A 13,023-nucleotide genomic window follows, 5' to 3' on the forward strand; every position below is an offset into this window, starting at 1 on the left:
AAATAACATTTGTAGGCGTTTTTCTAAAAATAATACCTGTACTTTGTAGAAAATTTTAAAAGAAATTAAAAAAATGAAGAAAAAAAGCCTACCATCCAGACATAATCACCTAAAAATTTGGGGGGAGTGTGTGTGTGTGTGTGTGTGTGTGTATGTATGTATGTATATATATATATATATAAAAATAAGATTAAATATAATAGAAAAAGATTAATGTATATGTAAACATACATACCTCTGTGAATGAAAGGAGGAAGGTATTTAAAACTAAATTGGGATCATCATATACTACTTTGTTCATTTAATAGTATAAGAAGTATTATTTAAAAAAAAAGAAACTTGATCACTTGCTCTCGTTCAAAGTCTGTGGCAAAGATTAGCTTTGGTGAAATCTCCAAATAATTGCACTAGTTATATTCTGCTCAGCTTCTTTTTTTTTTTTTTAAAGGTTTTATTTTTCCTTTTTCTCCCAAAGCCCCCCAGTACAGAGTTGTGTATTTTTAGTTGTGGGTCCTTCTAGTTGTGGCATGTGGGACGCCGCCTCAGCATGCCCTGATGAGCGGTGCCATGTCCGTGTCCAGGATCCAAACCATCGAAACCCTGGGCCGCTGAAGTGGAGTGCACGAACTTAACCACTCGGCCACGGGGCCGGCCCCTGCTCAGCTTCTTAAAAAGTTGTTAAATAATCTTTTTTCCCTGTAAAATTTTTCTGAGATGTTTGTTTTCCCATAGTTTTATAGCTGGTTAAGAATAAAAGAATTAGGAATTTAAAATTAAAAGCTGGAGAAAGTAAAAGTTTTTCTTAAGTGTCAAATAAAATTCTTATAAGTGGGTACTTACAGGTTAATGTCCAAATCAGGGAAAGAATGATGGGCCCATCTGTTAATTAAGATCTTGTGTTTGCATGTGTCTGGAGTAATTTGTTTTTCAGGAAACTGTCTGGTGGCATTAAGCCATTTAGTGCCTCAGCTTGAATGTCTTCAGGCGTGTTTGCGTTTCAGGGGCTGAGGCAGGCAGGACATTTGCTTTATTAGTGGTGTGGCCTAATGTTTTGGACTTTCACGTAGGACACAACTGCGTAGCCTCATCACTTAGTGGCTGGGTTGCCTAGGGCAAATTACTCAACTTCTTTGGGTCTCAAATTCCTTTACCTGTAAAATTTGGGTGGATGATACTTTTTATCTCATGGAAGTGAGAGTTTGACATAACGTAAGATTAAATGAGAGTACTGTGTGTCTAGAAAATACAGTCATGTACCACATAACAGCGTTTTGTCAGTGGTGAACCGGACTCCATAATAGGCAGTGGTCCCATAAGATTAGTACCATATAGTGTAGATGCATAGTAGGCTGTACTATATGATGTTTGCACAACGACAGAATCGCTTAATGACGCCTTTCTCAGCATGTGTCCCCATCATTAAGGGACGCGTGACTGTAGCAAGTTTTAGTGAAAGGGAATTCTCTCCCATGTGTCTTAGGTATCTATCACCCTTAGTGTTATCTAAATTGGATTAAACTTGGTTTGATACTAGGAGGTATCAAAAGTAACTTCACCTTAAACAACGAGGTGGCTAAACTTTTATTCTATAAATTTTGATGAATGTCTGAAATTTGAGACATGGATCTATTTTAGGAGAAGGAGTGAAACTTAAAGCTCAGATTTTGGTTAGTGTAAATGGATTTTATGTAATTGTGGATTTTAACTTAACATTTCTTATATATGTTTTGGTATATTTAAATAGTTGACATACTTGTAAATTATATTAAAATTTTAATGTCTCCATTATATTTCATTTTATTGATGTTTCATGGTTTGTGGTGTATGGTCTTAAAATAATTAACCTGTAGAGTAGATACTAAATTTAAATTTTAGAAAATCTTTTATTATGGGAATTTTCAGATATACCCGAAAGCAGACTGGTGTAATGAGTTCTCATGTATCACCCAGCTATGACAGTCATCAACTCATAGCCACTCTTGTTTCATCTGTTATTCTCCTTTCCCCATTATTTTGAAGCAAATTCCAGACATCATAAAACAGAATTACGATGCATGAAATTTGTCACTTGCTCTCCCTACACATTTATATGTAGATGTATTCTCATTTATCTCCTCTTTTGAATTGAATTTTACTCTTTCATTTTGGATGTAGTCAGCTTTAATTATATCAAATATTGTCCTACTCTAAATACCTAATACTTAGGGTGAACTTTATTTAAGAATATTAGAAATTTTGTGCTGATGTGTAGTTGAAGCACAAACTTCCACTAGAACCACATTTGGGGGGCTTGTCTGCTGACAAGTGAGTGAGGTATTTAATTCCAGCTCTACTGCTGACTTTGTTAGGTGTTTTAAGATGACTTTCAGGTGTATCTCTAAGTGCAGGTAAGGATTCGAAAAAACATTTTTGAGAACTTTTGGTAAATCAGCTATGAACGCAAAGACTTGGAAAGCAGCTTTTGGGACAACTCTTGGTAAGTCAGCTATAAGATGCAGTGCAAGCTCTGTAAGCCAATACTGTTTAAAATAAGTTGTCCTTCAGGGCAGTTGCTAATGCTTAATTGTGTGTGTGTTTTTTAAGGGCTTAGGAATATGAGTCTGGTTAAATCAGAGTCTTCCTGATTCTTTGTATTTTAAACAATAAGGTTTTGTACTCTGTTGGACTTTAATGTTGTTTCCGTGTGTATATGAGTGTGGAGAAGGGTTGTTGGGGCTGATTTAAGGTAATCCTGTCCCCTGTATGCATGTGTATTTCGTGCTTGAGATTTATTGGCTAGAAAAAGGCCAGACATTATGGGTTAGTTTTTTTCCTCCTGAAGTATATTCTGCAGTCATAGGTTGAGCATTTACAGCATATGCAGGTATCTTCCTTTCCATTTTAATGATCAGATGGCACATGGAAGATAACTAAGCTAAAATTGAATATTAAAAGCTGTATTCCATTTCTGCTCTATACTTTTATACTATCTTTATATATTTATTTGAATAATTTTTTCCTGGACTTAAATTTTTTTGTATAATTATCTCCATATTTGCTTGGAATTTTAGCACAATATTTGAGCCAGAAAACTTTTCTTTCTTTCTTTTTTTTGGTGAAAAAGATTAGCCCTGAGCTAACATCCATACCAGTCTTCCTCTATTTTGTATGTGGGATGCCTTCACAGCATGGCTAATGAGTGGAGTAGGTCCGCACCTGGGATCCGAACCAGCAAACCCCTGGCTGTTGAACTGCGGTGGAACTGTAACCACTTGGCCATGAGGCTGGCCCTGAGCCAGGAAACTTTTATAAAGCTTGAGCTAAATTAAATAAATTTGTTGACATTAAATGGAAGCTAGCAACTTTGCAGTTTTAAAATCTTTGGTGGTTTGGGAATAATAAATGACTCAACTGTGTGAGGTGAGGTAATTTCCAGATACAAGGTACTGGTCGTACTAAATGTACCTTGATGACTAATTAAACACTTACTGAGTGTAAGTACTATGGTGATGCACCAGAGTGGAAATTGAATATCCATGGAGTGCAGTGTATAGCTAATTGAATTATCTTAACCAATGCAAATGATAATTTGTATGACTAATTTAAAAAAAGCACTCTGTGTATTAATTTGAATTTCTGTGCTGTTAAGGTTTTTGGAATGTATATTTGAATTCACATGTGATTAAAGTATTTAATCTTGATATTCTTAGAACATGCTGAATTATAGTAAGGGAACTTGATGCAACTCATGGATTTAGTTGTTCACTTATTGGGAATGAAGGCTTTTGGTATTGGTCTAGTTAAGAGAGAACACCTGACATCTAGCTTCTGTAACAAGGGTGGCTGAAGCAGGATTCTCTATCCTGATTGCCTGTTAGAATCATCTGGAGGCTTTAAAATAAACAGATCTGAGACCATTTAAATAAGGGTCTCTGCGGCTGGCCCCAAGGCTGAGTGGTTCAAGTTCCATGCGCTCTGTTTCCGTGGCTTGGGGTTCCTGGGTTCGGATCCCGGGTATGGACCTGCTCCACTCATGAGCCATGCTGTGGAGGCATCCCACAAACAAAGTAGAGGAAGACTGGCACAGATATTAGCTCAGGGCCAATCTTCCTCACAAGTAAATAAATAAATAAATAAATAAGAGTCTCTGGGTTTAGGGTGCTGGCACTGGTAGATTTTAAAAACTCTACAGGTAATCCTAAAGTTTAGCTGAGGTTGAAAACCACTGGCTTGAAAGACATGCTCCAGGACATGTTACTTGATGTGGTGACTGTCAGGGGTGACCGCTTGCTTCAAAGAAGGGACAGCAACTTTTCCTTGCTTTATTTCCAGGGAGGGGGTCTGCACCATTTTTTATTAAAGTTGGGATTTTTTTTTTCCTTTTCTAAAGATTGTCACCTGAGCTAACAACTGTTGCCAATCTTTTTTTTTTCCCTTCTTCTCCCCAAAGCCCCCCAGTGCATAGTTGTATATTCTAGTTGTAGGTCCTTCTGGTTGTGCTTTGTGGGACACTGCCTCAGCATGGCCTTATGAGCGGCACTATGTCCATGCCTGGGATCTGAACCGGTGAAACCCTGGGACACCCAAACAGAGTGCATGAACTTAACCACTCCGCCATGGGTCCAGCCCCATGAAGTTGGGATTTTAAAGAAGGTTTTAAAGCCTTGTCCTTAGTGTCTTGGCCTATTAGGAGAGCAAAATGGTTAAACTCTTACTACCTATAAAATAATTGTAGTCAGAGCTAACATTTGTCGACTGCTTACTCTATGCCAGTCACTGGGCAGCTAAGGGTTTTACGTACATTATCTTATTTGAGCTTCATAATAACTTTTTGCAATGACTGCCATTTTATTGATGGAGAAATGGAGACACAGAGGTTAAATAACTTGTGTCAACTCAGAACACCTGGGTGGCAGAGCTGGGTAGAAAGAGTGACTCACTCCGCACTATACTGTGCAGACTTCCCCCTCGTACTTCCTGACGGTTAGAGGAAATATGGCTGCCATGGAACTTACCTTGATTTGTTATCTGTTAGAGGAAAAGGGCTCCTTTATAAAGGACATTATTTATTCATACATTTATTTAAATGAATTGGAGAGGAATAAGAAAACTTAACTTTTACAAAATGCTGAAGATATGAATGGTTTTAAAAGAGCTTTATTTAAATTAATTTTAGATCTGTGTCACTTTTAATAAACTAAGCTGGAGATGGATAGGTATGAAGTACTACTTTTCCGGTAGAAGTATACTTTATATTTTGAGGAGCACTTTCTTTTTTGAGGAACACTTTCTTTTTTGATGTTCTTATATATTCCAGTCATAAAATATTGAGATTGACATGTTTGTTTTTGAATCAGATGTTATATATTGAAGTGGATGTTTGAAAGTTATATATTTGTTTTGGTGATTATATGCTTCTAAGTATTTTAAAACACTCTATGTACAGTTTTTATATCACTATTTCGTATTTGACAATGTTTTCCTGTGGTACTGTTTCTGCTTATTTATCCCCACTCCTACATTTAGTATCTGAGAAAAAAAGTATTTACCTATTGTCATACTGTCTCCCTTGTTACACAGTGTCCTCAGTTGCATTATTCTGAATTAGAGAGTATCCTTTGGGCATACATTATCCTGAAACTACTTAGTTTTGATTGCTTATAGAAGTCACTTGATAGAATCCATTTGGGGGAGGGAAGGAGGAAGAGAGAAGGAGTTGAAGGAAGGCAGAAAGGAAGAACAGACAGACGCAAAGAAATTAACACAGATGTACTAATTATTCCTAAGGCTTTGACCTCACAATTGTAGTGTTGTATGTTGAAAACAAGCATTTGCAGATCACTGTGAAGTGATTATATTGTAGGCTGTAGGATGTACACCTGCAGAAGGTGTTATGCTAATAGGGTTCTGCATTACACACCTGCTTCCTTCTCATCTGCCTCTCTTTGGACCCTCTAAGCTGGGGCTTTCTCTGCCTTGCCACATCAAAATTTTGTTGAAATCTTTCTTCTGTTAATTGTCCCTCTCCTGTTCTTTTGTGAGTTTATGCATTTTTAATTATTTTCCCTGATTGTAGAATGATCTGAGAAGGCAGCCCAGCTGTGCTGTATATATGTATTTAATAGGAAAACTGTCATTTCCTTTAATTTTATATTGTCTCTTTACTCCTCAAAATTAAAAATTTTTTTTGTTGCCAAATGTGATCTTCTCTTTTCTTTATGGGATTTATGCCAAATTTTGGATTATAACGTTATAAAAATAATCTCGTAATTTTGTAGTTTGAGGGGGGTTATGTTTTGTACACAACTGTGGTACATTAATTGGATATTATTCAGTTATTAAAAATGTGCTAGATGTATGACATAGAAGTGCATTTTTGAAATATAGATGGTGAAGATGAGTCGCCGCCAGTCCCACAGTCAGTGAAGATTAGTGACAGCAGTTATTTTCAGAAGTAGAGAATTTCATACGTGAAATTCAAGCCTGCTTTGAGATTGACTCATGGGTGATGTTATAACTAGATTATTTAGGACTAACCTGTAAAACCCTTCAGGTGCAGGACAAACCCTTCTTAAGCCTCATTTTGTGTTACGGTAGCTGAAGTCTAAGGAATGTGAATGTACTTGGCTTTGAGGCAGTGGATGAACCAGTAGAAGCTTTTTAGTCTTGTTTCTTAGCCTGCTTTTCTCATGTGTGCTTATGTGATCTCTCCTGTCCCCTAGATAAACAGGGGTCACATGACGACAGAAGCCAAGAGAGCTGCAAAGATGGAAAAGAAGATGAAAATTTTGCTTGGGGGTTACCAGTCTCGTGCTATGGGGCTCATGAAACAGTTGAATGACTTGTGGGACCAAATTGAGCAGGCTTACCTGGAGTTACGCACTTTTGAAGAACTCAAGAAACATGAAGACTCTGCTATTCCCCGGAGGCTAGAGGTAACAATTCTTGCCTGGCAGCGTTGCTTAGAAAGAGAGCTGCAAAGAATTATCAGGACTTTCCTTTTTTTTTCCTTTCTGCGCAGGCTGTCTTCTGAAGTTGATACTGTCTGGCCTTTTTCAGTGAGACCCAAAAGTCTTTGGCTTTCTCATCTAGAATGGCCTTTGTGTAGATGGGTGGACCAGGCCAGTTGTGGATGCAAAGGCTTTTCCTTTACTGATTTTCTGTCTTTACTGTGAAATAGAATAAATAACCCTTGTGATTTGTCCCCCTGAAACTTAATTGCATCCCATTCATATAGCTCTTAGAGATACATTAAACTAATGTCTTTTTGTTTTGTAACTTAGGATGCTGGGAATATAGCTAGTCATTCAAAAGCATCAAATTCCTGTGGCTAGATTTGGTGTAACTTTATTTGCTGAGTGTACGTGATGCAGATAAAGAGCAGCCATGGCTTATTTAAGTGCATTCATGGGCATTGACAGGACAATAATGGCTTGTTTATTTGAGATAGCATCAGAGATTACAATCAGATGGTAGTCATGACCAAATCAGAGAATGGCTGCAATGCAGTCATGCACTACACAACGACGTTTTGGTCAACGACAGACCGAATATATGACGGTGGTCCCATAAGGTTAGTACCATGTAGCCTAGGTTTGTAGCTGGCTGTCCCATATAGGTTTGTGTTAAGTACACTCTATGATGTTTGCACAATGACAAAATCCCCCTAACCACCCATTTCTTAGAAGGTATCCTGTCGTTAAGTGATGCATGACTGTGCTGGTTTTATAGCAGAAGTAGTTGCTATTTTTGTTGCTCTTTGGGAATACTTACCTCTTAAGAGTCATGACTTAACTCAAGCTGTTTGTAACATCATAAAGTACCATAAGATATTTTTAATTTTCAGTGTGCTTACGTATGAAATAATTATTTAATATTTTTTGTTTTTTCAAGTGTCTAAAAGAAGATGTTCAGCGACAACAGGAAAGAGAAAAGGAACTTCAGCATAGATATGCTGATTTACTGCTGGAGAAAGAGACTTTAAAGTCCAAATTCTGAAACATAGATTATATTCTGTCACAAGATGAATTAATTGCTGGTTTTCATACTCTGGAAGGCTGAAACTGATGTTTATCTTCATTGACAAATTTGCCCACGATCTGTGGTTTTTCAGTTGTTTATTTTAAGTGATATCGATCTCACACATTCTGTGTATAAAGACTTTAACTCCATAGGGCATTTTAGGGTTTAAATTATTAAGGTGATCATTCTTTTAGCAGTGTCATATTTGCAAAATTTTTTCAGTTTGACCTTTAATTTTAAAAGCCTGATTTTAAAATGCTGCCTGTGAGTAAACTCTTGAATAAAAACAAAATATAAAAAATTGAGAATGTAGCCCTTTGTTTGAAGTAATTAGATACTTAGAGTGCCCACAAACCAGCAAATATGTACTCTGGGTCATATTTAATGAGTAACTCTCGGGTAATCAAAATGGCAATCCAGAATCTTAACTTAAATCCTTAAGAGGCAATCCTTTTGTGGCTTTGTTAGTTTTGACCGTTTTAGCATAGAACGGTCATTTCTCTGTACACTGACAAGATAGATTAAGTTTTTCATAGCTCATTTTTCTTTTTCAGTATAACTTTAGGGAAGGTTTCTTCTCTGCGCAGCTACTTAGACAGTTTGTGGATTAGGACTCAAAAGATTTAATTTTTCTTGCCCTGTTATTTTCTTGTAAATATTTTTTTGACAGGCATTTTAAAGATAAATTTCAACAAGGCTATCAAACTTTATTAAAACTGTGTTTATCTGAAGTCAATCACACGAGTGTAGAATTTGGGGAATGGGTAAAGGTGGGAAGATCTAACTTTATAGCAATTCGTATGAGGTCATGTAGGACAGTATTGATTGGCTACAGGTTCAGTATGGGCCAACAGTGTGTTGGACCCACCAAAAGATTGCTCAGTCTTAGACTACTGGAGACTAAGGAAGGAAAGAAGAGGTTTTCTTCCTTCATTGGTTCATTTATCAGATTTTATTGACTATATACCCAGTGTTGGAGTCCTGGAGATAGAACAATCAATAAAATAGGTATGGTTCCTGTTTTGTGGAGCTTACCAGTCTATTGAGAATGCTAGACAAGTAAAATTCACATGTTTATTGGGTGACTCTTCTTATGTGTTAGGCACTTATTTAAGTCTTGGTGATTAACAGTTATTAAGACAAAGTTCCTGCTCTCATGGAGGTGACGGTAGTGGGAGGAGATACTAAACATACAGGGAAAAGTATTAGATCATGAACTTTAGATTCTATGGAAGGAAGTAAAATATGGTGATGAGAGAGAGTGGCTGGGTGGCTTCTTTAGGTTGGATGATCAAAGAGCTCTCTGAGGAGGTAGCATTTAGGATAAGATGTGATTGGCGTCTTGGAAGGAGCCATCCTTGGGAGATTCAAGGGAAGAGCCATGTCGGCAGAGTGAGTAACTAGCACAAAGCCCCTTTGGTGTGTTTGAGAAACAGAAAGGAAGACAGTGTGGCTAGAGTGTCAAGAATGGCATTTGTATAAGGCCTGGTTGTACAGGGCCATGTAAGGCTGTGGTAAGGAATTTGAATCTTATCCTATGATGGGAGGCTGTGAAAAGATTGTAAGCAAAGGAATGACATGATCAGAGTTGTTTTAGAAACATCCTGTGGCCATCCTGTATGATGTCTCACCAGGCTGAGTTAATTTGGGAGCCTGATTCAGTAATCTAGGCAAAAATAAAATCGAGTCAAACTAGGATAGAGGCAGTCTTGATGGAGACAGGTGGAAAGATTGGAGCTGCAATAATTCTGTAGTCTCACCAGATCATAAATGTCTACTTTCCTAGTATCTAGTCACTTAATTCTAGTACTTTTTTCAGTAATTTCGTATGGGTTTTCTAGGAAATACTTTATCATCTATGAATAATGATAATGTTTCTTGTAATTATTTTTGCTGCATGTTTTGTTGGCGGAAATGTTGAGGACAATGGTAAATGGTGATGATAGTGGACACTCATGTTTTGTTTCCGATTGTAACGTGAATATCCAGTGTTTACCTTTAGGTTGGCTGTTTTGAGTCAGATATTCTTTATTTAGAAAGGATATCTAGAAATACCTATTTTTAGTTTTTCAAGAATTTGAATTGGGAATGGCTCTGAAATTTTGTCACATATACTTTTTGGATATCTGTGAAGATGATCATTTAGTTTTTTTCTTTTTCATTTGATTCCTTGATGACATGTTAATAGGTTTTCCAGCATTAAACCATCTTTGAACTCCTGGGATCATAGATTAACTAAAAAATTTTTTTTTAAAGAGATTTGCAGTTTTCTCGCATCCTATGTAGACTTGAATTATATGGATTTAAAATAGTTGATCTAATAATATTAATAAAGACTCACATGGTTTTCAAAATTTGAAGTAATGTACATACTTAGAGCTTAAAAAATGGCCCACAATGGCATCATTTCACAACTGACAGTCTCAGTGCATTTGTAAACTGCTGGTGATTCTGCCACACAGCAGTGCGGCTTTAACCAGTAAACAGACGTGCCGTCCTCCTTCCTCAGCGCCCGGTGAAGCCCAGGGCTCTTCCCCAGCACCAGTCTGACAGCGATTTTGGTGCCTCTGAACAGTCACGTTGATCATGTTCTCTCACAGGCTTCATTGAGTGGTAATGGAACAGCCAGTGTTGGAAAGTATGTTCAAGTCTCAGTAACTTTGGGACAGAAATTAAAGTTGATAAAGAGCCAAAAGAAACCACCACCATGAGCGAGAGTCCTGTTTGAAATATTAGAAATAATTAGAAACATTCTCTGGCCATCCTGTATAATGTCTCACCAGGCCGAGATAAGAAAAAGCGGTGTCGAAAGAAAGGAATACACTACGGTGATTGTGGACTTAGGCTGTCCAGCCATGCGGCCCGTGTTTTTACATTTATTTTTCTCGGAAAATTAGTTTTGAAATACGTGATGTCCTCTGGAATGCTTTTCTTCTAAAATGGGACTGCCCTATTGGTACTATAGAATTTGATTTGCTCATATTTTATTTAGGGAAATGGCATTATTACATGAGTGAGTTTGGTCTTTTGGGCTGTCATCACCCAGGTTTTGACATGCGGATTCTGCCAGCTCTCTAAAGTGAATAGGATAACTGTATAAATTTTCGTGTGATTAAGCAGTTACGTTACAGTATGGGAGTGATTTGTTCCATGGAAGATGGAAGGACTGTACTTATAAAACTTTGAAGTTCAGAGCCCTGTTTGGAGATAATTTCGGGATATAACTGTCAGTTTCTTCTGTAACTATTAGTATCTTATCTGTTTTTAAATTTAAATTTTCTGTTTTAAAATGTATTTCTCCTTTTGTGTTTATTATCTACTAAATTTAAGTAATTCATACTTTTCCATAAAACTTCTCATTTTGTTGAAATTTAACATGTTTGTTAGAGAATTTTAGTAGAGAATAAAAAATCTCATTTCTATTAAATTGCTACTTTTAAGTTATAAGAAATTTACCTTTTCTTAATTCTACCATGTTTTATTTTTTCTTCATTACGCTTGCTAAAGGTATCTTTTTTCCCTTCAAAAAAAGCTAGTGTTTGGATTTATCAATTGTGATTTTGTTTTAAAATGTATTACTTTCTTATTTTATGTTTATTTCCTTTGTTTTCTCTAGATTTTTTTCTCTGTAACTTTTTGCGTCTGATGCTTATTTTTTATTTTTGTTTGTGTACAGATGAATACGTTGAGGACTTTTGGTTATGTCCCATTTCAAAGACGCTCACTTCCCAGCTGTGCTGATGTGTCTTGTTTTGTAAATAGTTTATCATTCTGTTTTAAGTTTTAGGTTCAATAATTAAGAATATTTAAAAATTTCAGTGTGGTTCTTTTTTTTTTAATCATTTTTAGATTGTTGCCTTGTGGAAAGCAAATATGGCTTACGTAGTTTCTCCTTTTTAGAATTTATTGAGGTTTTGGGGCCTGGCATTTTAAGAAAGTGTTCTATGGGTGTTCTAAATGAACGTTTATTCACTTTATATAGGACAGAGGTGAATGTGTAGTATTTAACCACTTTCGTTATATTATTAAAATCTTATTTTCTTATGTTTGGTAATAAACTATCTAGACTAACAGTATTATCTTAAAGTCTCATTATAGTTATTTTTCTCAATTTCATCTTGTTTGTCTAGAACTTTTGCTTTGTATATTTTGATACTGTTCTTTAGTATATAAATACCTGTGTCTGTTAGGGTACAATTCATAAAGAAGACTTAGTAGTCTAAAGTTACTCTTTTTGTCCTGTTCATGCTTTTTCCCTTGAATTTTACTTTCTTTGATATTAGAATATTTCTCTTCCTTTTTTGTTTATATTTGCTTGATAAATTGTTGTATTTTTAACTTTCGTGTAATCTTTAGTTGTCTCTTAAACAGTTTGTCTTGTTGGATTTTATATTTCAACCAATTTGGAGAGTCTTTGCATTTTAATAGGGAGTCTAATCCATTTGCTTTTATGTTAATTACTGACTTTGGTCTTCTGTGATCACGTTTTATGCTTTCTCACTGATTCCTCTTATTTTCTAAATGGACTGTAATTTCCTGGCTTTAATTTTCTTAGTGATTTAGAAAATATACATCCTCTTTTAAATTTTACAAAGGATTATGGTATCATTTAGGGTTCAGGATCCATTCAGGAGAAAGAAACCGTACCAGTAATTGCAACAGGGAGAATTCAATATGAAGAATTATTAATTAGTAACAGATTAGCCACTAAGAGGGGCAAAGACATCCCTAAAGAATACAGGAATAGCAGATGGAGGAGCTGTCACATCTTGTAGATTGAGAGAGTAGACCCTAGGAAGGACAAACTTGGAGGACCCCTTCCCACCCTGCCAGGCGGAGATGCAGATCTCACTGAAGAGGCTGTGTGTGGCTTGCTGGATGGAAAAGTTTGCTGAGGTGCCACAGTTTGAGGTGGCGGGGAAACTTGCCAGGAAGTCACTTGCTGGGGTGCTGGTGACACTTGGAGGAAAGCTGCCTGCTGGGGTGCCAGCAAACCTCTGGAGAGTGTGTGCCATGCTCTTT

General features: G+C 36.5%; 1 protein-coding gene across 1 annotated transcript in view; it reads left to right on the top strand.

Moving 5' to 3' along the window:
- CDC5L (cell division cycle 5 like) overlaps nt 1–8,306 on the top strand; it is a 48,220-nt gene extending 39,914 nt beyond the window's left edge. The window contains exons 15-16 of the mRNA XM_070584751.1: nt 6,702–6,914; nt 7,873–8,306. Of these exons, the coding sequence (XP_070440852.1) occupies nt 6,702–6,914; nt 7,873–7,977 (318 nt within the window). The 3' untranslated portion in view covers nt 7,978–8,306. The remainder of the gene's footprint in view (nt 1–6,701; nt 6,915–7,872) is intronic.
- Nucleotides 8,307–13,023: the final 4,717 nt, after the last annotated feature.

Source organism: Equus przewalskii, chromosome 19 (assembly GCF_037783145.1).
Source record: "Equus przewalskii isolate Varuska chromosome 19, EquPr2, whole genome shotgun sequence".
In the NCBI taxonomy this organism is placed as follows: Eukaryota; Metazoa; Chordata; class Mammalia; order Perissodactyla; family Equidae; genus Equus; species Equus przewalskii.